Source organism: Pholis gunnellus (assembly GCF_910591455.1).
Source record: "Pholis gunnellus genome assembly, chromosome: 13".
NCBI classification, from domain to species: Eukaryota; Metazoa; Chordata; class Actinopteri; order Perciformes; family Pholidae; genus Pholis; species Pholis gunnellus.
This window is the reverse complement of record NC_136540.1, coordinates 24,320,087-24,341,170: the sequence shown is the minus strand read 5'-3', so window position 1 is coordinate 24,341,170 and position 21,084 is coordinate 24,320,087. Positions and strand designations below refer to the sequence as shown.

At 45.5% G+C, this 21,084-nt stretch overlaps 1 protein-coding gene across 2 annotated transcripts in view; it reads left to right on the top strand.

Annotated features, from left to right (window-relative positions):
* Positions 1 to 20,226, top strand: part of med13a (mediator complex subunit 13a) — a 71,064-nt gene extending 50,838 nt beyond the window's left edge. For both annotated transcript variants that reach the window (XM_079171786.1, XM_079171787.1), the window contains 20 exons: positions 1,485 to 1,515; positions 2,358 to 2,479; positions 2,792 to 2,882; positions 4,324 to 4,535; positions 4,868 to 5,064; positions 7,478 to 8,400; positions 8,833 to 9,000; positions 9,451 to 9,674; positions 9,936 to 10,125; positions 10,399 to 10,837; positions 11,002 to 11,233; positions 12,727 to 12,918; positions 13,663 to 13,886; positions 14,984 to 15,126; positions 15,272 to 15,430; positions 16,643 to 16,831; positions 17,346 to 17,488; positions 17,702 to 17,866; positions 18,663 to 18,763; positions 19,118 to 20,226. In XM_079171786.1, the coding sequence (XP_079027912.1) occupies positions 1,485 to 1,515; positions 2,358 to 2,479; positions 2,792 to 2,882; positions 4,324 to 4,535; positions 4,868 to 5,064; positions 7,478 to 8,400; positions 8,833 to 9,000; positions 9,451 to 9,674; positions 9,936 to 10,125; positions 10,399 to 10,837; positions 11,002 to 11,233; positions 12,727 to 12,918; positions 13,663 to 13,886; positions 14,984 to 15,126; positions 15,272 to 15,430; positions 16,643 to 16,831; positions 17,346 to 17,488; positions 17,702 to 17,866; positions 18,663 to 18,763; positions 19,118 to 19,250 (4,278 nt within the window). In that variant the 3' untranslated portion in view covers positions 19,251 to 20,226. The remainder of the gene's footprint in view (positions 1 to 1,484; positions 1,516 to 2,357; positions 2,480 to 2,791; positions 2,883 to 4,323; positions 4,536 to 4,867; positions 5,065 to 7,477; positions 8,401 to 8,832; positions 9,001 to 9,450; positions 9,675 to 9,935; positions 10,126 to 10,398; positions 10,838 to 11,001; positions 11,234 to 12,726; positions 12,919 to 13,662; positions 13,887 to 14,983; positions 15,127 to 15,271; positions 15,431 to 16,642; positions 16,832 to 17,345; positions 17,489 to 17,701; positions 17,867 to 18,662; positions 18,764 to 19,117) is intronic.
* Positions 20,227 to 21,084: the final 858 nt, after the last annotated feature.

Genomic DNA, 21,084 nt, shown 5'->3' with positions numbered 1-21,084 from the left:
TACTTAAGATACGACTGCAAGATACTTAACCTCCTGCCTGGCTGATGCAGAATAAAAACCTGGAGCACCAAGAGAATTTCCTCTTGATGAATTTAGTGTATCAAGGTAAAGGTTTGAGATTCCAGCATTTATTCCAAACCACTTTGGCCCTTTATGCAAGTGTGTTTATAGCTTGACAAAGCCGTTGCTCAGCACACTCTTAAAGCACTTACTGTGTCTCACTGTAGAGTACAGAAACCTAGTGTGAACCGTAAATGAGCATCTCCGGCGATCAGACCATAAAATCCTCCGACTGGAAAGTTATTGACTCTGCTGCTGAGGGCCATGTGACACGCGTGCTGCGCTGGAGGATCATCATATGCCACTGGACAGAAGTGGTGCACCTATGTCGGAGCCTGCTGCATTATGAAGTGCTAGATACGTGGTTGGGGAAAGAAAAAAAAATAAAGCAAGTGAGATGGAGGAAATGGGTGATGGGAGGCCTTCATGCAGGCAGCCTTGGAGTCGAACAAGCTTTTGCAATATGTTAAGGCTCCACACGTGCACACTTCCCCACCCAAGGCCAGGTTATTAATACGGGGTTAAGGCATCATTACCACCTATAGATTGTGGCCTTGGTGCAGATGTTGTGCACTGCTGTGGATTGGTCCTTTAAGGGAGACGGATTAAAGCCCGCGTTACTCAGAGAAAAGCCCTGGAGCGTAATGAAATCAATGGCGGGGACATAACATTCCTGTTCCCCAGCTAGAACTGCTCAGCACACAGTGTTCACACAACCCGTCATAAGAGAGCACATAGACACACACACAGACACACACACACACACACACACACACACACACACACACACACACACACACACACACACACACACACACACACACACACACACACACACACACAGAAGGCCAGCCCTCCCAGATATTGATGTCTGGGTGGAAGCCTAAGAGGCCATTCCTTGGATCATGATTTCATTCTGATCCACACTGGAAACCTCATTTGCCACAGCAGAGGCAAGCTGTCCCTTTTTTCTGTTCTTCTGTTCCTGTCCAATTTTCTCCTTTTTTATTATGGCTATTATTTATGATATTTTATTATTATGTTTGCCTTGATTGGAGAAAGGAACCCCCTTTGATATTTTTATGTTGTTCTGTTTTGTGATTAATCCCAACTCGGGTCCAGTCAAATGTATTTGTCTCGTTCTTAATCACAGTTGTGGGCTCAAAGGATTTCACACACACACACATTTTAACACCGTAATGGAGCAGACTTTGCTCACTAACGGGGCCTCATTAAGCGCAAGAAAAAGCTTCATCGACATGGGACTGGTGTCATATTATTATAAACAATGTGTCTGTCTCGACCGTACATTCTGAGCATTGTTTAATTAAATATTCACTGTGTGATGGATCCGTCTGGTTGCATGGGTACGTGTGGTTTGTTTTCGTCACTCCTAACCTTCCCGCCTTTCTTCTTCCTCACAGGGTGAAGATGAAGGAGCTGGTCCGTCAGATGGTAAGGAACCTGTGATATCAATGTTTTTCTTCTTTCCTTTAATAATAACTATTTTACCAGAGATAAAAAAAACACCAAATTAATTATTTACATATGAAACGGTTTGCCCCCAAAAGAAGAATTTTATTATTAAAACTTACATTTAGTCAACATCTCTACATTGTTGCATAACAGGGAAGAATACTGTTTTTATTCCCAAATACCCTTCAAATTTGAATTTGTGGTCCCGTCTAAAAATGTATAAATGATCATTATTGAACCACAACGGTGCATTTGAGCTCTAAATATTTAGGGACACAGTTTTTCTTTGGGCCCTCTGCTCCTCAGTGGTTACATTGAAGAGGTTCAAACTGTGATTTATCAGTCCATTATATGTTCAGCTGATATGGGCTCATCCCGTTCCAATAGTGATAATCCAACACTAACCTTCTGAATTGTGAAGTTTGAAGAAGAGCTTTGCCAAAGCAACACGTTGCCTATTAATATTCTAGCTCGCTATAAGCTGCATTGTTGTACGCTTGCCACTGAAACAGGAAGCTTTTCATATTTAAATTCTGCACACACTTTCATGCTAAGCTTTCAGTTTATTTTACCAATTACTGGGGATTTCTGTTTTCCTTATGTAACAGTTATAATATAGTCATACTGCTACCCTCAGAAGACACCCACTGTGTGGCCAAAAGGCTCGCTGCTCCTCAGTGTTCAGATCCGGGGACATTGCATCCCAAATGAAACTTTGGTTACACTTTCAATTCAGTCTTTCAAAGCCCCCCCGTTTCATTGAGTTCTCAATATCTACTTGTTCATATTTAAGTGTTAACAGTCAGTGTTTGTTCATGCAGATGCTCAGCGGGCGGCCGCTCACAACCGCATGGCTTCCACCAGCCTGATCCACGAGACCGACCTGGTGGTGTCCATCAACGACCTGGACAACCTCTTCAATTCGGATGAGGATGATCTGGCGGTTAGTAGAGAGCTTTTCATCCAGTGCAATGAATATCTCATGACACAGAGTGTGTTCTGGCACAGTATTCGTGTGTGTGTGTGTGTCCGTCCCCTCTGGCGTGCATGTGCCAGAGCAGTGTCTTCACTCTGCCCATCATCAGCTGACAATTCTCACTACCCACTTACCAGTTGCTCCAAGAAGTTGTCATGTGTGATACTGACTTGGAGGCCCCACAGGTGTGAGCAGTGTTATTAACTGACACTTTGAGTTACCAAAATGGTCCGGTGCTAAAAAGAAAATCTTTTTTTTTTTTTTTTTTTTTGTCCACAGCCTGGTTCCAGGCGACCAGTGAATGGAACGGATGAGAAATTTGGCAGCAAGGAACCAAAGCCATCCACTTTGGACCCTGTCTCCTGCATTAGTATGTATCTCTACATCTGTGTCTACTGATGTGTCTCTCTCTTTTCCCCTGAACACTGATGTGCCGTGTCTCCTCAATGTAGGATGGATTTAGCTCAAATGTTAATCTAGAATCAGATTTGTCACACCCGTTAGCCCCTTGAACATTAAGAATGGTACACTGGGATTTTGCCAGAAGCCACTTCAGTTTAAAGCATAATATTCCCTCTGCTCACAATTACAGCTAAGTGAAACTGCATCATATCCTTTTAATCCACTAAATAAAATTAAGGCTTTCACTACTGGAGCATCAGTGGTGCTCACCCTTGGCTTGGCCACCTAGTGGTGAACAGTATGGCTGTAATTACCTTCACAGTGCATCAGTGTTCAGCTGAGTCTCCCTTTACCTGCTGTCTTGTCGTCTGCTTTGTTACTATGTTGTGAGCTTTCTATGCTGACACCACAGTCTCGATGTTCCACCCTATTTGTTGACTTGAACACAACTGAACCAGACATTATTTTTTCGTGTTTATTCAGTTATTTATTCTTAGGTTTGAGCTTAGGGACGCACATGTAGCGCTAAAGAGAATTTAAGGACAGTCTATATTTTACTGTGAAGCAAATTGGTCTCAGATCAACCATTTTGCTTTATTTTAATGACCAGATGCTGAGGAGTACTAGACTCTTCCCATTTACCATCAATTGTGTTTGGTTAGCCCCCTGGAAGCACCTCGCAGATCTAAAAGTGTTTTCCGAGTTTGAGGCCTTGGATACTCCACACACAGTCTCTGGCCATCTTTACATCGAGATGTACAATCTCTTTACCAGTAAACGTGTCCCTCTAGTGCCGAGCAGAATGATCTAGTGGAGATGAAAGCCATATAAAAAGAAGGCGCTCCTGCTTCTACCCACCTTTCAACTCTGCATAAACAGCTCTGCTGGGTCCTGTAAATATTCTCGCTAATATATATACAGAAAAGAAAAAATGCGAAGCAACATGCCAGGGGAACTGTGACAAACTATGTAAACATGTCATCAGTCGTGGGCGAGATGCCTGTCAAGCTTAAAGTGTGTCTAATAATTATTCATCTGTTTTGTATTTACATGGTAGCCGCCATTAACGACAGCTGCTTGTCATATGTGGTTGCAGAACAAGAAAACATACATCAGCATGCATCTCTACTGGAGCCGTAGTAACAAACAGTTTAAGATTACACATCTTACATTAAGTCATCCACATTGTTATTTTAAGAATTAGTTTGTGTCACAAAGTGCTGTTCAGATATAATCTAATATATTGGAAACAGACTTTAATTATGAGTATCTCATTATCAGCATGTTTAGCAGTGGAAGCTGTGTGTGCTGTGGGTGTTGGAATAGACTTTCGAAACATCTTCTGCACTTCACACGTTTTATAATCCCATGTCATATTTTGATGGGCCCTTGTTCTTCTCTCCCACCAGGCTCGGCAGACCTGCACCAGATGTTTCCCACGCCTCCCTCTCTAGAGCAGCACATCATGGGCTACTCGCCCATGAACATGTGCAGCAAGGACTACGGCAGCATGGAGCACCACACGGGCATGACCACGCTGGACGGCAACTCCTCTCTGGGAGGCCACTTTAAGATCGAGGTGGAGGAGAGCTTCTGCAGTCCCAAGCCAGCTGAGATCACGGTGGGTCTAGACTCTGTAAATCTGTCAGGTCTTATTGCAGTGTCAGATTACAACTGGCTCAACCAATAGGTCGGATTTACTGCCCCAAACCAATGGATGTCATAAGTCAAAGAGAACGAGTTATTGATGGAAGGGTTTTCTTCACCCTGCTCATTTTTGAACCATCTCCGTGGCCACATGGTCTGAGGCTGCTCTTCAGCGACACGCTAAACCCCTCCCAGTTCTGTAGTTATTGAGAAGAAGCTGCCACAGATGTTGTGTTCATGGGAATATAAGGCAGCAAAGTCTCATTTCTCTGCCTGACTAAGTCTTATTTTCCTTCCATCTTGTAGGACTATTCGTTTGTGTACAAGCCAGATCTGTGCCAGCCGTTCGTGGGCTGCTCAATGTTTGCCCCTCTGAAGGCATTACCCAGCCAGTGTCTCCCGCCGGTCAAAATACCAGAGGATTGCATCTACCGACCAAGCTGGACCATGGGCAGGGAGATGCTCAACCCCGTGCCTGTCATGACCTTCCTCAACAAGGACAGGTATGCTGCTGTCGGGCTTTTCCATGAGGTTTCTAATGAGTGGCTGTGTGGCATCTTCAGATTGCTGTTAACACACAACGGAGATCTTTAACCAGGGTTTCTTTTTTTACCAGCTCAAAATGAGGAGGAGGTGGTACCATCCCAATCATGTGCACACATACCGTCCTGGACCGTGAACGGACAATATGTTAAATTGTAGCCAAATTGTCATAGTCAGTGGTAGTGTCTACATTGTGAATGTGAAATGTTCATCTGAAGTTGTCTGTAGTGGTCCCAGTAGTATTTGTTCCTAAAGTGTACTGAAGTAGCACATCACATGACACGTTTGAGACTGAGAGTATGACCACAAATACTGATGAGCTAAATATCTTGTGAGACATTTTGACTCGACTGGCAAATATCATTTTCTCAACAATATTGATCTCACCGTATAACAGAAGCCGTCAGAGTTTTGTTGAGAGCTGGAGGCGGGATGACATTTGATGGGAGGATGTCAGCCCCGTTATTCTCTAAGTAGGAAAAAATCCCCGCTTTAATAAGAGAGTACCAACAACTGGGTAGGCAGTACCGTGCAACAAGTGAAATGATCCACTTAAATCGCAGCTTAACAGAAGCGCGTCAAGTGACTCCAGTGATATCAATGCTGACACTCGTTTACATGCCTTGTTTCCGTGTAATTCCTATCTGGCTGGTTTCAAAGATTCCTTATCATTTTATCATGATGATCTGGTTACTGAGGCATTCTAATTTAGACTTGCAGAAGAAAAGCCGAGGCTGTGCTGCCTGGTGCTGTTTTTTATTACGTTTTTGTGTGCACAGAAGCATATACTCCTACTCTGCTCCCTTTCTGTCCACACACCCTCTGGTCTCTCCCCAGACACCCCCTCAGCAGGCTGCTCAATTTCCCATGCATGGCTGCCTCGGGCGGAGCGGGGAAATGAGTGTAAAATGCCGTCTTGGTTTGAAGACGAGGATTATCACTGGAGTGGTGAGATGGGGCCCCCACAGCGGCTCCATGCCACCTCACTGCTCGTGGCAGCTTTGAGTCTCCATTATATCTGTCACTGTTCCTCTTAACTACACGCAGATGAACCTCTTCTACTCTTCATTAAGACAAAAATGTGGGAACTGGACGCAGCTGTTGCCATATTATACTGTATTTAATTTACCCGGCAGGGAATATCAAATTTGTCAGGCTCACCAGTGATCTATATCTAATCTTGCTGCTATGAGCAGTGATGATCACCATGATGCACTTCTTATTTTAGCTTTAACGGTGTCAGCCTCACTGTGTGTGTGTGTGTGTGTGTGTGTGTGTGTGTGTGTGTGTGTGTGTGTGTGTGTGTGTGTGTGTGTGTGTGTGTGTGTGTGTGTGTGTGTGTGTGTGTGTGTGTGTGTGTGTGTGTGTGTGTGTGTGTGGCGGAATTCATTGCATAAATTGCACTACAAACCATTCGATTCTTGAACAAACAACACAAGCCCTTTCAGCTAATTACTCATTTCTTCAGCTGTGGTCGTGTTTGGAAAATGCTTTGACTTATGAGGAAAGCCAGACGCGTTGCTCGTGCAGGCGGAGGAGAGGCGTCTGTACTTTGACTAAGCTTGGCATATGTCCAGAGAGTGGTTGGTAAAGATCTTATAACGTTGTGCTGGTGCCGCCTTTGTGTCTGCATCCCATGATAAACGTGGCCTGGCTGCAGGAGAGAGCCTTGTGCTGGGACTTCCTTCTAAATGGGTCTGTGCCAGGAGTCGTTCCCCACATACAGCTAGGGACATGATGTGCTCACTCTCCCTCCCTCTCTCTCTCTCTCTCTCTCTCTCTCTCTGCCTGTTTCCTCTCTGTTGCTTGCCAGCCCTAAAATAACCCTTACCTCAGAGGGACACTCGTTGAAATGTTTATTGAATGCCTTTCTCCCTCCCTCTACTGCTTCTTGTTCTCTCATGTGATAACATGTGTGCAGTCTAAGCTCTGCATTGCTTTTGTAGTGAAACGTTGTCGTGCCCGACTGCCTTATTACACAAACTATCCTCACAAATGCTGTGAGACAGTTGGATAACGGTATTTTGTTGTTTGAAGCAATGTACTGAACATTGCTGTCCTGGTTTAAAAAAAAAAAAAAGACCTGGGTATGTCCTGTGTGCTAGTGCTTCCATTTTCATGCCACAATTAGATGTTCTGGTACATCTAATTGTGGCATGATTTTTCTTTTTTTCCATTTTTCTTTTTTTACTGCGATGGGAAATTAACTTGATATTTGAAGAGTTATACTTATTCATTGTCTTATAGGAATCATTTGTAATTGTCCACAAAGCTTTGTTGGGTATCACACACCCTAAAATGTGCCACTGTCAGACACACTGCAGTGACTTTCTTTAGTTTTTAATTCATGTCCTTTTGTTTCTCTGCCCTCAGTAACATCCCCAGTGTGGGCAGCACCATGGACCAGGACTACAGCCAGACCTACACCCCTCAGACCCACACGCCTTTCATGTCCAACAGCGCTCCACCAAGTAACAGTGGCGCTGGCATCCTGCCTTCCCCTGCCACCCCGCGTTTCTCTGCCCCCACCCCACGAACGCCACGCACCCCACGCACGCCTCGGGGCCCCTCCAGCGTCCAGGGCTCGCTCAAATACGAGAACTCCGACCTGTACTCTCCAGCGTCCACCCCCTCCACCTGCCGGCCGCTGAACTCGGTAGAGCCGGCCACCGTACCCTCCATCCCCGAGGCCCACAGCCTCTACGTCACCCTCATCCTCTCCGAGTCGGTCATGAACCTCTTCAAGGACTGCAACTTCGACAGCTGCTGCATCTGCGTCTGTAACATGAACATCAAAGGAGCTGATGTGGGCGTGTACCTGAGCGACCCCGTCGGCGAGGCTCAGGAAACCTGCAGCTGCGGCTTCAGCGCCGTGGTCAACCGGCGTTACGGCAACGGCTCGGGCCTCTTCCTGGAGGACGAGCTGGATATCATCGGCCGCGGCTCAGACGTCAGCAGAGAGGCGGAGAAGCGCTTTGAGGCGCTGCGGCTCTCCTCGCTGGAAAGAACTGGAGTAGGGAGGGGTGACCGTGTCCCAGATGAGGTTATTCTCCTCCTACAGGACCAGTGCACCAACCCCTTTTCACCCATTTCAATCCTAGAGCATGACATAGTGACACGGGGGCCAAGTGGGGCCCCCGTGCCGCCCTGTGTGAGGGTGGAGGAGAGGGACTACCACAGCGACTGTTACATGGCCCTGGAGCACGGTAGGCAGTTCATGGACAACATGTCGGGCGGCAAGGTGGACGAGGCGCTGGTCAAGAGCACCTGCCTGCACCACTGGGCCAAACAGAACGGTGAGAGATGTGGCAGTCTAGGTTTTCATGCATGCCAAAAATGGCTCAGTTGGATTCCAAAGTATGTTTTCTCGGGCCGTTGAAGTTTTTTCGCCTGATTTAAAAAAAAGTTGAAAGAGGCCGTCTGCAAGAAAGCAATATTCCAAATAATTTATTCAACAACTGAAAATATTCTTCGAACAAATGAAACGCTTGAATGAACCCTAAATTCACATCTTCAACTACATTAAACTCAATTTGTTTGTGTTTTATATGCTGTGATTTCCAATTTGTAATGCTTGTAAACAGTGACCTATAGTAATTCAATATTTTCACTTATGATCAGTTGAGAAACATAAATGCTTATTATTCGTTTAAGTGCAACCTGTGTATGATAAGCTTCACATGTTGTGATTTAATCTTAAGCTTCTCCTTCACTCGTCTGTTCTCCAGCGGTGGACGTGAGTGCGCTGTGCTCTCAGGATGTGCTGCGGGTGCTGATGTCCCTCCAACCCGTACTCCAGGACGCAATCCAGAAGAAGAGGACAATAAGGTCGTGGGGCGTTCAGGGTCCCCTCACCTGGCAGCAGTTCCACAAGATGGCTGGACGGGGCTCTTACGGTAAAGCTGTGGAAGTTTATCCACTTGTGCACAGACTGATGTTTTTTTACCATTCAGTTTAGCTGTATAAAAGTTAGTGAATCCGTGTTTCGCACCACATATGCAATGGAGGTTTCTTAGAGAAACCATGAGGGTGATATTCCTGTGTGTGACATTTGGAATGTGAGTCTTGGGGTAGAAAAACTCTAGATTTTTGTCAGCTCAATAGACAGTGTGGTACCTCTGCTGTGGTCCAGATGTCAGCTCTGTTGGGAGGAGCTGTCAGATGGTTCGGCGCCATCACATTCTGATGCACAGTGGAGAGTGAAAAAAGGAGGGAGGGTGGCTGACACCTCACCTGTAAACAGCACTCGCTCACTGTTCTTTCTTTCTTTGTGTTTCTCTCTACCTCCTTCCACACTTTTGGTTGTTCCCCCTCTTTGGCCTCCTTCCATCTCACCACCACCACAGGCACAGACGAGTCCCCAGAGCCCCTGCCCATCCCCACCTTCCTGGTGGGCTATGAGTACGACTTTGTGGTGCTGTCTCCGTTTGGTCTGCCCTACTGGGAGAAACTGTTGCTGGATCCCTTCGGCTCCCAGCGGGACATTGGGTACCTGGTGGTTTGTCCTGACAACGAGGCCTTGCTCAGCGGCGCCAAGGGCTTCTTCCGAGACCTCACCGCTGTCTACGAGGTAAGGACTCTGAAGAAGGGTGTTAACGCTGTCCAAATGTTACAATGCTCTACTTCTCTCCATCGCAGGTTTGGCAGTTAATTAGTAATTGTCCAAATCATTCGTGATCACTGTCTATTGGAAACATGTTAAACAACCTAATCAATGAAAATGCACTGCAAATACTGCAGCTACACTTGTAACTCACTATGGTTTTATGAGATTTGATTCATGTATCAGTTCACACACTCATGTTCTTTTCCGTCTTTTTTTTCTCTACAGTCATGTCGACTGGGCCAGCACCGACCCATTTCCAAAGGCTACCCCGATGGCATTGTCCTCGTCGGAGGCAACGGGGCCAAGAACCTGGTGGATCAGCCAGTCAGCGACTGGTTCCTCAAGGCTGCCAGCAGCAACAGCGATGCCTTCACTAAGCTCAAACTCTATGCACAAGTGTGCCGCCACAACCTCGGTACGTTTCTTTTACAGCCCGCAGGGTTACTATTGCATTTCTTGATTCTACACGGCCGCTCAGGCAGTTCTTTGTCGCTGGATTTCCACCTTCGACACCACTTGGTTTATTTTAAAAAGCCTAGCTGGAAGTGCCTTGACTGTTTGAAAGAGAGCTTGAAGTCAGTGAAGGAGAAGGTCAAGTTGAAATGGAGTAAATGCAGTATGTTTTCATTTTCTCAAATGGTGATTGATGGTATTAATGGAAGTCCAATGCCGTGCTTTCTCCCTTTAGCCCCATACCTCGCTTCACAGCCATTGGACAGCTCCCTCCTCACACAGCCCAGTCTCCCGCCATCGTCCAGCCAGTCCCCATCCACACAACTGTCTAGCTCCAGCTCAGCCGGCCAGCAGGGCTCAGTGAACGCTGCGGGCTCCTCCGTTCCCAACAACAACAACAACAGCAGCAACAGCAGCAGCAGCAGCAGCAACAGTGGGCCCGGGAACGGCTCCGCGTCATCCAACAGTCTGGTGACGTCCTCGGGCCAGCCTGGCAGTGGAATACCATCTGCTAAGCCCAGCTCTTTTTCTCCCTTTGGGAACATGGGCACTCAGGGCCAGGGAGGTGGCCCCCAGAGTGGACAGCTGGGGCAGCAGGCTGGTACCCAGAATACTGGCACCTCAGGGGACAACTCCAGCAGCCAGGCCCAGGGGCCCACAGAGCCTCTTGAAAGGTACACACAAGCCCGTAGACCTTCAACTCTAAAAAACAGAATGTATTTGATCAGTTGTGTACTAAGTGACAGTCAGTCACAGGAAGCGTTGATCTACGAAGAACTGAGGCGATGCTAGATTGGTTTAATAACACTGCGTGTGATCTTCCTTGTGCTTTCCTCAGCACTTTGGAACGAGAGAAGATAGGCGTGCCCACAGATGGGGAGTCCCACGCCATCACGTATCCACCCGCCATAGTTGTTTACATCGTGGACCCCTTCAGCTACGAGGAGGCCGACGGTGGCCCGGGGCCGGTGCCGGCCCACTCCAGTGTGTGGACGCTGGGTTTGCTGCGCTGCTACCTTGAGATGCTTCAGTGCCTGCCCCCACACATCCGCAACTCTATTTCTGTCCAGGTAAGCGAAAGTTCCCAGGAGAGCCACATTTTTATTGCTGACCATATTGTATTTCATTATCATGAAGGCATAAGTGGAAATGCATTAATTGTGTATTCAATGTCAGCGTGTCAATGGCTCCTTAATGTTTAACAGATTATGCTCAATGGCATCATTGCCGACATATCCATCATCATCAGAAGCAGTAAATTGTCCATGATTACCATCATAGCCTGAGTGACCAGAAAATAGAAACAGCTTAACAATGTAATGTAATGGAAATCAATGCAATAGCAATGGATACTACCAAACTTACAATGATCTACACGTTTGTATATATAGAGTTCCATGGTTGTATTTTGGGAGTGTTGTGTTTGACTGCATTATATTCAAAGTTGTTTCTCGTATTTCACCATCAAAAAAACAGACGCTCCTCTTGCCACATACACATTTATCTTCAGATGACTTCTTCCAGCTACAAAAGCAGTGTACTAGCCCAACGTTTCCACTATATTCATTCTGCATTTAATATCTTCTGTGGGGCTAAAGCTTTCCACTCACAGAGCGGAGCGGAGGACAAGTGAAGTGAAGATAATGTTGTCGGTGCCGATTACAAACAGGCTCGGTCGTGAAAGACGCGCTAACGTGCTAACGGTTGTCATATGGAAACGTAGGAGGCAATTTGAGTGTAATTTGGCTAGCAGTGCACACCAGTAAAAATCCCCCCACGGCATTCGCTCCTGGTGATCGTCACCACTGTTTCAGAAGAAGGAAATAACTGGAGTGACCGGTGAACCAGCTTTAAAAGTGACATGGTTTCTTCTTACCTGGGTAGTGTGTGTGTGTTGTGTTTAAAAAGTGCTGTGTGGTGGATCTAATTCATGCCGATGTGAAAAGTGGTTCTTGTGGGTTTCGAAAAGTAACTGATAAATATTTGGAAAAGTGTTAAATTTCAGTTCAGCCCACGGATGCGTCATTGGGTCCTCCAGCAAAACTCTATGGACGAAAGGCACTTATTTGCTGTCTATTGATTATTCTGTTGACCATAAGTATTTAGGCCCAGCAAGACTTGTCGAAGTAGGCTTATTGCATTACAGCATTCTTCGAGGGGAACACACAAAACCGAAAGAAGCCCCGCTGCTCTGCATCCCTGCCTCCGTTTCCATCACTCGTCTCTGTTTCCATTAGTTAGTTTTGTAGTTGAGCACAACTTCTGGACTGATTCTTCAATTTATCAACATTTAGTGGGCAGCCCTAATTTAGCTGTACAGGATTGCATTGCAGTGGACACTGCAGTGAACGTTTATGCAAATTATAAATGTATTTTAAGTTGCACAGCTGAGAATTAGACATAAAGTGAATTTGAATGTTGCCTGACTCTTTTATGTACACTTATCACTTTTCTCTATGTAGTACTAGAGTAGTAACTAGTAGCAAGATATTGCATTAAGAGAAGCGTTGTTGGAGAGAGTGTCTCTTGTCTAACAACTTGTCTTGTCTTTTTTTCTCCTCAGATTGTCCCCTGCCAGTACCTGCTTCAGCCAGTACGAGGTGAAGACCGTCACATCTACGCCCAGCACCTCAAGTCTCTTGCCTTCTCCGTCTTCGCTCAGTGCCGACGGCCGCTGCCCACCTCCACCAATGTCAAGTCGCTGACGGGCTTCGGCCCGGGCCTGGCCATCGACACCGCACTGAAGAGCCCGGAGGTAAATGCAACACGTAGTCAAGTTGTAGCAGTTACACTCTGACATGCGTGCGGCTGCAGTTGAGCTCTGTAGCTGATCAGCAACATGCGTTGTACTCTGATCGATAGGCAAGTAAAGAGAGGCTGACACCGTGGCCCTAGCAGCAGCATTTCAGTTGCTTTCAGCTCTCGCGCCAATAATGAACCTGACCTTCTGTGACCCAGCCTTTTGCCCCCAGCTGTGTTCACTTTACCACTGAAAAGAAAAAGAGTTTTTAGTGCTAACCATCCTCAGAGTTTTTTCTTCTGGAACAGGACTTCGGGAACTTGTAACCCCTCTGCTACTACAGAGTTTTCTTTCCATTATCTGCTTGGCTAGCTCCCTGAGACCTTCCATAATGGGATCTCAACTCCAGGTTTAGACAAAGGGGCACTTAAGATCTTATTCAGTGGACTTCCTTCCTTCCAGCCAGCGCTGCCCTTTCCCTTTGACACACTGGCGAACCTTGAGCTGTCTGGCTGGGAGGACTGGGATATGGATAGGACAATACGAGTGTCACACCGAACATATTAGCTTGTAAAGATGCCTAGAATGTGAATTGTTTGGCTCAGCTTGGCTCTTAACGAGCAGAAATTAGGATTGAAAGAGAAGATGTCCTGCTCCTTAATACACCTGGAGCATGTCCAGTTTTTCTCCTTTTGTTTAGAAGGGCTGAACATTTATACTAAATCCTTTATCCTGACGTCTTCCCCTCCCAATCTGCAGAGGCCGGAGTGTCTGCGTTTGTATACACCCCCGTTCATTCTAGCACCAGTAAAGGACAAGCAGACGGAGCTCGGAGAGACATTTGGGGAGGCATCGCAGAAATACAACGTGCTCTTTGTCGGATACTGTCTGTCCCACGACCAACGCTGGATCCTGGCTACATGCACTGACCTGTATGGGGAACTCCTGGAGACCTGCATCATCAACATCGATGTGCCCAACAGGTATGACTACCACCTGCACGATATTTAAACCTACCAGCTTCAAAGTCTTTTATGACCATCATTAGGGATCACTGAGCACAACTGAACCCCCACACCTAGTGCTGAGCTTATTAAACTCTGTGTAATTTTCAAACCGAGAGAAATGTGATCATTTTGTTCACGGTAATGGTCCGTTTTATCTGGTGGCCTGTCGATGGCGTCATATCCCCTGTGCGTATGAGCAGCCTTGTGGTTGTCATAAATGGACTTTCTTATCCAGTTTTAAGCCACATTTTTACAATACACGCTTTACAATAGATCTTTGTTGTTTTTAACGATATGTTTTAACCGAATGAAGGTTTTCAGTCAACCGGACCTTTAAGTTATGAGAAAAACAAGTTGAGCACACGTTTGCGGCAGCTCGGCTCGCAGCCTCTCTAGACGTCCTGTGTCCGCCCCACAGCGTCGGCAAAACACCCATTCTTATTGTGAAACTGCTTTATTCAGTGTTTTTACCGGTTTTAATAACCTGGTCCGTTTGTGTTGGAGAGGAAGAGACTGATTGAGAGACTCCTAGCAGCAGAAAGTTAGATATTTTTTGTGACACAACTAAGTGAATCATTTCTAGCTGTCATCTAACAAAGTGTCAGCTGACAGAAAACATGTCACGCAAGTGTTTTTGTTCGTAGTGTAGTTATTGTGAAAGTATTTTTAACAATCTGGTCCATCTTTGTCTGTGTAGCTTGTAGCACTCACACCAGTGGTTTTTAAAACCCACTTGCCATCATCCTCCACATCCTCCACCGGTTAATTCTTTTTTTCTTTTTTTGTTTGCATCAGTTATGTCAAGCCAGCTGTCAAATGACACTTCTCACTCGAGTGTAAATTAGGTTTGAGAGCCAAAGCACACAGCTGTCAGTCAAGGATGGTCTCTGCACAGGCCCTCACATTCCAGAGGTTCACCTTCACCTGCCTCTCAAAATGTTAAACCAGCTCTAGTGGCTAGCAGCTAAGCCCACTGTATGTACACTTGACTCCCTGTCTTGCATGTCTGTTAATGATTGTTCTGCACACTTTGAAAAGTGGTTTTGACATGTGAGTCGATGCGTGTCCCACAGGGCGCGGAGGAAAAAGGGCTCTGTTCGGCGGCTCGGCCTGCAGAAGCTGTGGGATTGGTGCTTGGGGTTGGTGCAGATGACATCAGTCCCCTGGAGGGTGGTGATTGGCCGACTGGGCAGGATAGGACACGGAGAGTTAAAAGGTAAGGATGACTAGTTAAATGGTGCTAAAATGCTTTTTCATGACCAAAAAAAAAAGAAAACGCCATTCAAGACATTTGGGTGTTTTTTACACCAGCGTGTCACATGTTCATCCATCTCTGTTGCTCTCCTCTCTCGATGTTCCAGACTGGAGTATTCTGCTGAGCAGGAGAAACCTCCAGTCACTGAGTCGCCGGCTGAAGGAAATGTGTCGAATGTGCGGCATCTCCGCCTCGGATACTCCCAGCATCCTCAGCGTGTGCTTGGTTGCAATGGAGCCCCAGGGATCATTTATCATCATGCCAGGTGCAGTGTGTGTGCAAATTACAAAGATTATCAGTACACTTACTATCGGTATTAACATGCACTTCTCATCCGAGTCGATTACTCCGCCAAGAAAGGTGTGTGTGTGTGTGTGCGTGTGCGTGTGCGTGTGCGTGTGTGTGTGCGTGTGTGTGTGTGTGTGTGTGTGTGTGTGTGTGTCTGAGTTTGGGTGAGTGTGCGGTGTGATGGATGGCAGCAGCATATCACAATGCATGTCTCCTCCTTGTCCAGAGCAGATTGATGGCAGGGAAGATCATGTACCTTTTTGCTCATAAAGCACTACCTCTCAGATGCCCATTGATCTCAATGCGGTGTGATGGAGAGCCAGATCAATGGGTTTATTTTGGGAAACGAGTGGGGGATTGTCAGTGCATCATACCAGGATTGTGTTGAGCGATGCCGGGCTGAGGCCATCTCCTTTCTAAAAAAGCTCTTTAAACTGAAAGAGATTAGCAAGGCTGTGTTAGCCTCAGATGGCTATGACATCACTGTAATGTGGAACAGAAACTCAAGAGAGTTGCTGGCTCTAGATGTAACAGCTGTTTCCTGTAATGATTATGAAATGCATATGAGGAAACATGTGTGAATTGTAAAATGAAGACATTAATACTTCAACAGTCGTTGAAATTTGATGCTGTAGTTGAAAATGACTATTTTTTATCACAATTGGAAAGTTGTTACTTGGTGCTCGGTTGAAAATGGTACTTGTATGTTTTTAAAGGAGCTGTATGTAACATTCTGAACATTAATATAGCAGGAGACAACTATTTTCTATGTATAGATCTAGTGGAGGGATGTCTACCTGAGCTCTTGCTTTATGTGTGTTGTTATCAGAGCTTCTCCTGCTGTGTTGACATAGCCTGGCCGGCTGCACATGCATTTCAGTGCATGTGAGCGTGCCCCACTGGTTAGCTCACGACCGCTGCTAAACAAATCACAAGGGCTATAGAACCGAGCCACGATGGTTATTACAACTGATTCTATATAGATTGATGAAGGGTAACACTTGAGTTATTTCCTTGGCAGCAGAGTTAGTTATATTCCTTTTGTGAGTTATATGACGCTCACGAGTTTAAAGATCTGTCCCGCAGTAGGTAAAAGGATTTTGACAAGCATTCTTATTTTGTTGCGGTCTTCTTAGCCGCGCTGTTTATTGACTGGTCGCTCTCTCTCTCCTGCCTCCTCTCCCATTAGACTCTGTGTCGACAGGCTCAGTGTTTGGCCGCAGCACCACCTTGAACATGCAGACGTCCCAGCTGAACACCCCACAGGACACCTCCTGCACCCACATCCTGGTCTTCCCCACGTCCGCCTTCGTCCAAGTGGCCAGCTCCAATTACACCAACATCGACCCGAACATCGACATTCTAAACGCCACCAACGGTTAGTAGGGCTCCTTCATCTGTCTTGCAGTCGTTGGGCTTTAAGCGAAGCCACAGATGTTAAAGGGAAATGCAGCCATTACTGCGTTTCCCTTTTAATCTGTACTGTTCCCCCCCCCCCCCCCCCCCCCCAAATCCTTCCTGTTTACTTTTCCAGTCTATTAAGAGTCTGTTTAGAAGTAGTGTGTGCTCACATACTTAGTGCATCTACAGCACCTCATGCATCTTAAGCTTATTTCCTTAGTGCAAATGTATTTAATGACAGTAATATTAAGCATGGTCCTTCACATTCCATTCAGTAACTAGCAGAATGTCCAGATAATATCTTCTGAAATGTATGCACTGTATATTGTCACAGAAAAATACATATTTTTGGCACACAGATATGTGGGAGGGCACATTTCGTTAAGAGTATTTCCGATGCTTTCAGAGACACATGGAGTGTATTTGTTTAATAACAACCCTACCACATCGTCACTTGCAGACCTGTTGAATTATTCTCCTGTTGTCCTCAGATGGGTCCGATGCCATCGGGATCTTTGACCTGCTGGACCAGGAGAACGAGCTGGTGGACCCAGACATCATCAACATCTCGCCCAACACCTCACCAGTACACTCCCCTGGCTCTCATTACCACCACGGGGGTGATGGCAGTAAGGTGAGTCAAATCCGTACATGCACACAGGCCGAGGTGCGTTCCGTATAAGCAGCCTTGGATTGATGTCGCACCTCATGTCTCCCCATTCCTCTGTATGTTGTTAAATGAGTCAGATTACAACAACATCAGATAGTCTTATCAAAAGACGTGCAGTGCAACTTGTGATATGACACATGGACACAATGCTAACCTTCAGTTTCTCCCTTGTTACAGGGCCAGAGTACTGACCGAATGGAGTCTCACGAAGAGGTTCCTAACCTCCTGCAGCAGCCTCTGGCACTTGGCTACTTTGTCTCCACGGCGAAAGCCGGCCCACTACCTGACTGGTTCTGGTCCGCCTGTCCGCAGGCTCAGAACCAGTGTCCACTCTTCCTCAAGGTAGCAGGCTCCGCCCCTCTCACGTCTTTATTTAATGGGCTTCGTTTAGTGCTGCCTTTTTACACAGTGAAGACTAAATTAAACAACCTAATGGAAACATCAGCGTAGGTCCCGGTGCACTGCAAAACAATAACAAACTCACTGTAGGGATAATCATTACTTTTAGCAAATATGCTTTCTTGCTGAGAGTTAGATTGATGCCACTCATGTCTGTCTGTTAAATGTAATGCTTCAGCTAGCATCTGATTAGCTTAGCATAAAGACTGGACACAGAGAAGCAGCTAGCCCGGTTAACCTGTCAGCCCCTCTAAAAGCTCACTTATCAACATGTCTTGTTTGTTTAATTTGTGTAAAAATGGCACACATGGTTTTACGAGGGATTATATGGTATGGTTCCTGGATTCGCCGCTGATTGCTGGGAAACCTCACTGTGACAACAAGACTCCAGGAAGCCATTGCTTCCGACTCAGAAATAGTTCGGCACGCAACTCCCGATTGAACCATAACAGTCCTTTAAAAATGTTATTAATATGTAAGCTGTAAATGAACTGCTAACCTGCTCTGTGGCATTTTGAAGCTCAGCCCCAGCACGTGTTTTTGAGGGAACTAAACCCTGTAACAGAAAATGTTAGATACAAGAGGACGACAGAGTTTTGATTTGCACGGATATCCCCTCTGCTGCTGTCACCGCTCTGTGAAAAGAACTGTAATTATTGACATGAGATGTAATAAAAGGTTAATAACTTTGTTGTGATGCTATTGACACCACCACCATTCCCCTCGCTCCCTCTCTCAGGCCTCTTTGCACCTCCATGTGTCTTCAGTGCAATCAGATGAACTACTGCACAGCAAACACTCCCATCCCCTCGACTCCAATCAGACCTCAGATGTACTCAGGTAAACAACACCGGAACACACACACACACACACAATACTACGACCAACCCGCTGACTGTGTTTTCAGAGGGGGGGGGGTGTTGTATTGCAGATTTTATTCAGACTGAAGTTCTTTTTTGATACAAATGATGACTATTTGACTATTAATGAGCATTGAAATGGCATTGATGTAGCTTTTAAGCTTAAAATGCTTAATGGGCACTTAGTTTCTTATGCATTGGGTTAATAATAGCCCAGGGTGGATCATTTTGAAAAATAAAGGCTTATTTTATTTATTAATCTTTTTAAACCCAGCGTGTCACCCTACAAATACCTCCAATTTAAAGAAGCATTTCTGACGTGTGCCATGAACAGATATGTGCTGGAGCAGTACAACGCCCTCTCCTGGCTGACGTGTGACCCGGCTACACAGGACCGACGATCGTGTCTACCCATTCACTTTGTGGTGCTCAACCAGATGTACAACTTCATCATGAACATGTTGTAGCCAACAGCCTGTTGCTGGCGGGGATGTAGGGGAAACATTTCAAAGAAAAAGGAAAGCGACGACTCAAGAGGGAGCTTTCATCAAGACTGAAGAAAAGTGCAAGAAACCAGACGGGCGTACGGAGCTGGATCCTGCACCAAGATGGGATTAGACGGCTGGTACTGGTTGAGACGGTCCAGTCCGTGTGAATCAAAGACATGCACAAAGAGACAAGGGAATAAAGATGAGGGGGGGGGGGAACCAGAAGTTGAGTCGCAAATTAATGAACGTGAGAGAATGACAGATTGGTTGTCATGGTATGTAGCATGGCAGCACAGTCACTGGCCAGTGTGTATCGGAGAGACAAGTCTATTTGTAAAGTTATTGGAAGAAAAGGGACATATTTGATGGTGGAAAAAATGGATCTTTGATTTTAAGATCTGAAATTCGTTTGGATGAAATAGTATCCAAATGAAATGCCTGCATCTATCTTATTTATTGTAAGTTTTTAAATGTATAATTTGTCTTATTTCTTAACCTCTTTTATATATAAAAAATGGAGAAGGTTTATATCACCTTCCTGCTTTAAAGCAATTGGTCTCTAAGATATATGTAATCGTCTTAATTACAAAACAACCAGGAAAAACAATCCCATAAAAAAGAAATAAGGTCCCAGTAGGTTACTTTTAGAGTATTATTTTTTGTAATGGAGACAGAATATTTGTATTGTCACAATGTACAGAAGAATGAGAGTGGAGAATTATGTTCCATGCCTTTGAGCATGGACGACTTACAGCAAAGCTGTAGCTACAGAGGACTTGTACAGCAATGCACTTCACTGTGTTCAAATAAAGAGGTACATTGTTGTATATAGTATTTTATACCACACATTTAGACACAAAAACCAAACGGCAATATATATAAATAATTATATATGAATGCCATGCCAGCAGTTGGTGGTGTGGCTTCTGTTTTAGGAATAAAGTGCGTCAACTTATTTACCTGTGCTTGTGTTTATTGCTTTGGGGAGGGGGACGGTGATGTGCAAGTGGACAAGGACACCAATAGTGGAGTGGAAGGAGAACTAATGGCATCTCTTGGAGGTAGCTGACCTCAGGTGTGACCTTTTTATTTAGGTGAGAGAGAAAATGAGAACAGTTGCCTTAATGGCAGACATGCAGTGTCCTTTTCAGCACATCCCTTAAGTATACCATCTCCTTTACGCTGATTGGCTGAGGTCTGGCTCTTTTGGCACCACTTCTGATTGGTTATGGATACATTTAGACCAGTCCCATTTTACTTCAGTGTGAAAGTAAATGTGTGGTGTAAATGAACTTTAACCAGCTATGAATGGCTGCCTGTTGGATATACAGTCTTTGTGCACTGAGGAGCATCTACTGTCTGAATTTCTCCTGTTCAGAGGTTGAGCTGTGCTTTTAATATTGGAAAAATCCACTCCTATTGCTATTAACCTTGCATATTAGCCAATAGTTGTTGGCATCAAAATGTATGTGGTATTCTTTTGAGTGTAGAAAATACATTCAATTTGAAATAAAACCCTGAAATTTAATTTTCAGTCCGTTGCCATGTTTTCTTTTTGAGAAATCATGGTTGTTTGCAGTAACCATCTGCTTCTACTATACAGTGGGTCTGCAAGCTTGTTATCACACTCACTTTTGTGTTCACAAGTGGGAAAGGCAGCGGAATAACCCTGCATAATAAACAGAGTCGGATATCTTTACGTGTAAATTGCTAAATTGCCCTGAGGTCGTGTTGAAGCAGCTGGCAATTCATTCTTTTGAGAATTTGCTGCAGTTTTCTTTGCTGTCAGCGGCCTTTAAATACACAGAGGTCC